At 49.8% G+C, this 6,000-nt stretch overlaps 1 protein-coding gene across 5 annotated transcripts in view; it reads left to right on the forward strand.

The window, feature by feature from the left end:
• MED12 (mediator complex subunit 12) overlaps positions 1-3,402 on the forward strand; it is a 78,862-nt gene extending 75,460 nt beyond the window's left edge. For 2 of the 5 annotated variants that reach the window (XM_077825710.1, XM_077825711.1), the window contains exon 44: positions 2,940-3,402. In XM_077825710.1, coding sequence (XP_077681836.1) covers positions 2,940-2,983 — 44 coding nt within the window. In that variant the 3' untranslated portion in view covers positions 2,984-3,402. The remainder of the gene's footprint in view (positions 1-2,939) is intronic. The other 3 variants (XM_077825709.1, XM_077825712.1, XM_077825713.1) reach the window with 3 other exon arrangements.
• Positions 3,403-6,000: the final 2,598 nt, after the last annotated feature.

Below are 6,000 nucleotides of genomic sequence, written 5' to 3' on the forward strand. Positions count from 1 at the left end.
TGAGCAGGGGGTTGGACTAGATGACCTCCTGAGGTCCCTTCCAACCCTGATATTCTATGGTTCTTCTAACACAGCAATGCCATTACTTTGCAGTCTTCTAAATACAATTTAAAATTGGATTCCGGCTCCTACTAAATTCTTCCTTTGAATCCCAGTATCTATACATTATTTTTCTTATGAGGCTGTGACTGCAGGAACTATTAGATATTCCTTTATGGGCTGTGACATATTCCTTCCCGTGCCTGTGTATGCTTCACTGAGGCTGCATTATACACTGAGCCAGTGCGATGCAAGTGAGATTGCAGAGTTTTCCAAGGTGTTGAGAGCCATAGTAACAGTCAAGAAAAAGAATTCAGAGGCGCAGGGTGGCTGGTGACTGGGGTAAATGGTCCTTTTCCCTTCTAAGGCCACCATTTCCACCCTGTTTCTTGACAGGACTGATTGCCTGATTGGGTTATGGAGCCTTTCACTTCTAGACTCCAGGAAGAAATCTGGCAGTGCTCAGTACCAACCATGTGGTAGTCTTGTGTGGACTTGGTTGATTGGGTTTCTTTCCATAGATCCCTAGAATGTGCACTTCATGGGGGACGGCCTGTGACTTTCTTTGTCTGAAAAGCACCAGTAACACTTATGCCACTGCAGAAGTCGTGTTTTATCTTTCCTATGTAAAAAGTGAATTTATAATCAGCCTCCAGAAAAGTCCACACTAAATAACAGCCCAACAGTAATACTATCCATCAGCCTGACCACGTATCGCCCTGGTCCCTCTGAGAATGCCTGAGCAAACAGCTTAAGCCTTGCAGCATGCCCTCCTCTGCAGTGGAGGAAGTGAATTCTAGGGCTGAGTGCCCCCAGTTAGTCCAATCTGAGGGGCTTCTAGTGCACGTGGCTCCAGGGGATAGTGTTGAAATACAGAGAGAGGCTGCCTCTAATAAGTTTCGTAACCAGCTCGTGAATCTCTCCTCTGTCCCGGTTACATACACAGGGCGAAGCTGTGTAAAGCGCTGCTGTGTGGACTTACCTACTATGCTGCCTCCCATATCGGTGCATTCCTGAAAGTCCGAGCTGCTCTCCCACAGGGCCTCGGGGTGGGGCGAGTGCCTGGAGGACACACACCGCGTGGCACCAGCAGCTTGTATGGCATCCCAGAATGCATTGCCCCTGGCAGAGTGGAAAAGAAGGGAGGACCAGCCATACTGGTTACACTGGCATGTAATGCCAATGCCTCCCTGAGTAGTGAGTGTGTTGTGTGCAGACACAAGCCTTGTTTCAAGCTGGCCATGTCACTAACTGGTTACCCACTGAGTTTAAAGTTGTAATGTAGACAGGCCTTAAATCATAAAGGTCTTTATAGAGTAAAACCATCCCCCCAGATTGCACCGCAGTGAGCGTGGGGCCAGTCAGATCCCAGAGCAAAGGTGTATGATGTTCCCTGGGAGAAGCACCACTCCAAGGGTTGCTCCTGTTTCTCTAGCTGGAGTTTCCGAGAGCCTTTGGGCATGCTCCCATGCAGATCATATTGCTGTAACTGGGGCAAGGTCTTGTATCCAGCAGAAACCTTGCAACCTCCTTGCTGTGTGAAAGAGGCTGCAGCTAGGGGTAACCCTCAGTGACATATCCCAGCTAGAGTGTGTCTTGGAGACTGCTGTGTTCCAAGTGCACACATCCGCGTAGCAGGAAGCACCATCGCACTTGGCACAGCTCACTCCCATTGTGGTTAGTCTCAGCAGAGAGCACAAAGCATCGGGTGAGTCATGCTCCTCCCTGTCCAGCTCAGGATGAGACCTGGGGCAGGAGACGCTTGCGCTGCTGTTGTCTGTGCTGTACCGTTAGTCTCCAGGACTGTCAGGTTGATGCCTTCATGAGCAGTGACTTTGACTAAAATACTTGTAGAGGAGGAAAAAAACATCTCTCCAATGCCCCAGTTACCAGCAGGCTTTCCCAGTGTGGGGTTGGGGTTGGGGTTGGGTTTGCCCTGCCCTCCTGCTGAGGGCTTGCCCAGCAGCATGCTGTATGGCTGGCTTTTGTAATGGAATGACAGACTCTGAATGCTCCCACTCACTAGGTAACAGTAAACCGACAAGTCATGGAAGTCTGGCCCCACAAGGCTAGTGAGTCCTGTAGTCAGGAGCCAATCCTGGAGCACACTGCATCTAAAGATGATCAGCAAGAGCATCCGAGTTGGTCTGGAGTTCGAGGGGAGGCAGGTCTCTAAGGTTGCCTGCTGTCAAGCTAGATAGGTCTTGAAACCAGCACCTGGATAGTAAGTGGGAACCAGTGTGGTCTATGAGCACTGATGACATGCTCCTGGGTGATGTGAGCCTCTGAATTCTGCACTAGCTGAAGTTCCCAAGTTTTCTTCAGGTTAGATGATTGGTGGGAACTCCAGGGTAGTTAGCTGGCCCAGCGCAGCTCATACTGTGCACGCACCTGGTGGTGGCGGTAACAGTGTTTGGGTTTCTGTATGGCGGGGGTGCTGCACAGAACTAGGGTTACAGGTGTTCTGTTTAAAAGAGAAAAGCCCAGACGATAATTCAACTTCCAACCTCATCACCTAGGCAGCTACCCGCTCCCTTTCAGTGCCACATTGTTCCACACCTATTTCACACCAAGGACCAGTGTGGAGCTGAGCAGAAGAGGCGTAGAGGGCTGGGTTTGACACAATTTATCCCCACCTTTCCAGGAGCAAGTGGAATTTTGATAGTACTGCTATCCTAAGCCCCAGGAGCTGGCATCAGAGTGTGTGGCATCTGAGCAGAGCATCAAGTGCCACAAGTGATACAGAGGTGCAGTGTCCCAGTCTAAGACCCGAGTAGCCCCTTCTCTTGCCTACCTAACCCCTCCTCTTCACAATCAGACTCTGAATTGCAGAGCTGATGGGCAGCTCCTAGCTGGACCAGAATCCTGTGATTGTCTAACTCTGTGTTTGATCTGAACAGATACACAGCCACAGCAGAACAACAACCCATTTGGACGCTACTGAGCCAGGAGGGAGACATCACTGTGGACTGGATACAGCCTCCCGCATTGGGGGCTGTTCCCCACCCCTCTGTCCCTGGGGCACCTGCCCAGGCTCCGTGTTCTGCAGCTGCCCTTCTTGGAAGGGAGGGAGTGATTTTTATCATAAAGAGAAAATGTTTTTACTCCGGTTTCTACAAAGGTTTATGGAGATCCCATGTGCTTGGTAGTCTCCCCTCCCCCTTTGGTTTCAGTTTTTACTAAGTTTTTAGTATTTTTGTTAAAATAATGATTAAGACATTGTAAGATTTTGTACTTTATTTATACCAGATGAAACCCTGTATTGCAGACGTCCTCAGACAAATACAGAGAGCTTACTTTGCGAAAGGGGTGTGTGTGTGTGTGCACACGCATACGTGTGTGTTCAGAGTCTGAGCCCCATGACCCTGACATGATCCCTTTCCCGATTCCCCTGCATTCCCACAGACCCTGCCCTGAACTACTCCCATATAGGGCCCAGCGAACTATATACACCAAATCTCAAGAACTGTAGTCTGCACCTTTCCTGCTCCTGAATAAGTGCATTGTTCAGCCTCACTAGGTTTGTGTGTGGAACGGGTCTCTCATCTCTTGCTCGCATGTTTTGCCCAGGTTGTTCTCTCCCTATGCTCACTAGTTGGGAGGAGAGTTTTGATAGTGATTCAGAGCTGCCCTTTAAGCAGCAGTGTCTTGTTACCAATCCACGGAGAACAAATGGTCCCTGCACACTTCCGCTGGTGGGATCAAGATGCCTGTGCAGCCAGGATCCTGAACCTGCTAGGGTTTGTCCTGGCGAGGATAAAAGGTGTCTAGGAAGGAGGTGAGGTGGCAGTTAACACATTCTAGACCTCATGTAAACTTTCAAGATAGATTCTAAGGCCAGAAGGAACTGTGGTCAGATGTTTGGCTGTATGTGTGTGTGTGTTCTTCCTGTGTGCTGCCTCAGCTCTGCGCAGACAGCCAGCACAGCAGACCTTGAGCGAACTGCCCAATGACCACAAAATCTGTTAAGGTACGAAGGCACTAGGCCAGGTTTATTGTCAACAAAGCATGGTAATAGCACCTGGCTGACTCTACAAGGATACTAAGACAAGTATACCGGTGACAATGGACGTGGTTCAGTGAATGGTGGGACTTTTCATTCCCCCCTCAGCTGGACAAAGATACTCTCTCTGAGATGCATCTTTATACCCTGATACAAACAAGTTACTTACTGCCTCTGACATAGTTAGTCACTGCCCCCTGATGTGCCTAATTATCACCTTGTACATGTTGGTTCAATCAAAACATCTCAATTATGTACTGTTATCCTGACCTTATCTTTTAGGAGGGGTCAGTATGTTCCTGTTACCCTTGGAGAACATTTTTGAACCATCCTTGACATCAGGATGTTCTGGTACCACTTGATATCGGGATGTGTTTGTGTGAATATTCTGTGCTTAGCGCTTCTTAGGAGTGTGTATTTCTGCAGTATTAGCCCTGTTCTTGCCAGATTCTGTGAGCAGGTCCTGCCTCATACGAGGCCTCTGATACAAGGGTTTATGTCTCAGACTCTCTTCCTACTACATGGACCATTGTGATCATCTAATATGACCTCCTATGGAGAATCCATTATGACCCTCAGTAAGCTGTTCCAATGGTTAATTACTCCCTCTGTTAAAAAATTACGCCCTATTTCCAGTCTGAATTTATCTAGCTTTATCTTCCAGTCATTGGGTCATGTACCTTTGTCTGACTGAAGATTGAAGAGCCCATTGTTAAATATTTGTTCTCCATGTAGGTACTTATAGACTGTAATCAAGTCACCCCTTAACCTTCTCTTTGTTATGCTAAATAGGTTGAGCTGCTGGGGTCTGTCACTATAAGGCATGTTTTCTAATCCTTTAATCATTCTCGTGACATCTCTGAACCCTCTCCAATTTATCAACATCCTTCTTGAATTGTGAGCACCAGACATGGACACAATATTCCAGTATTGGTCACAGCAGTGCCAAATATAGAGATAAGATAACCTCTCTACTCCTACTTGAGATTCCCTGTTTCTTCTTCGAGTGGTTGCTCATGTCCATTCCAATAGGTGTGCGTATGCCACATGCACGGTCATCAGAAAGTTTTCCCCTGGCGGTACCCGTCGGGTCGGCTGTGGAGACCCTGGAGTGACGCCTTTATGGCAATGTATATGGGTCCCTGCCGACCCGCCGCCTGCTCAGTTCCTTCTTACTGCCAGTGACGGTCGTTGGAGCAGGTCAGTCTCTTGCATTCGCAAGAGCCTACCTAGTGGTTCCCTTTTCTTGGTTGTATATAGTTGTTAGTTTGTGATATATTAGTTTGTAGAGTAGTTGGACTTACTTTGGGGGGCTTTCCCCCCCCCCAACCCGGTCCTAGTATCCCCAGGCACCGGGGCGTGCCTCGGTCTCAAGGGTTTAAGACGTGCGAGAGGTGTGCGAAACCTATTCCCACAGGTGATCCCCATGCTGCCTGTCTCAAGGGTTTAGGAGAGGGCCGTCAGACAGATAAGTGGACCAATTTGCAGGAGCTTCAGACCCAGGACTAAGAGAGCGCAGGACTATCTTTTGAAGCTCCTCCTGATGGAGTTGACCCTCCGCCCGCAACCGGTACCGGCAGCAGTACCGGCATCATCGGTGTGCAGCACCCTGGCCTCGGTGGGGGATGTCCTGGCACCGAGGAAGGACTCCTCCAAGGAGCACCGGTGCCGCTCCCCAGCCCTTAAGGCCATTGCCACCAGGCGGCACCGCTCGCAGTCCCCACTGCCGCATAAGAAAAAGAAGGCGGACAGGGGTCATTCCTCTGTCAAGAAGCCACGAGGGGATTCCAGCGGGGTGCATCCTCCAGCGGGACACCCATGGCCTGGGCCTCAAGACCTGGCACCGTCGACTCCGCCCCAGCGGGAGGCCCGTCAAGTCCCGTGCTGATGGACTCCCCGTCTCGGGAGGATCTGGAGGAAGAGCTTGACCTTACCTCCAAGCTGGACACCTGTGAGGC

Source organism: Eretmochelys imbricata, chromosome 9, assembly GCF_965152235.1.
Source record: "Eretmochelys imbricata isolate rEreImb1 chromosome 9, rEreImb1.hap1, whole genome shotgun sequence".
NCBI classification, from domain to species: Eukaryota; Metazoa; Chordata; order Testudines; family Cheloniidae; genus Eretmochelys; species Eretmochelys imbricata.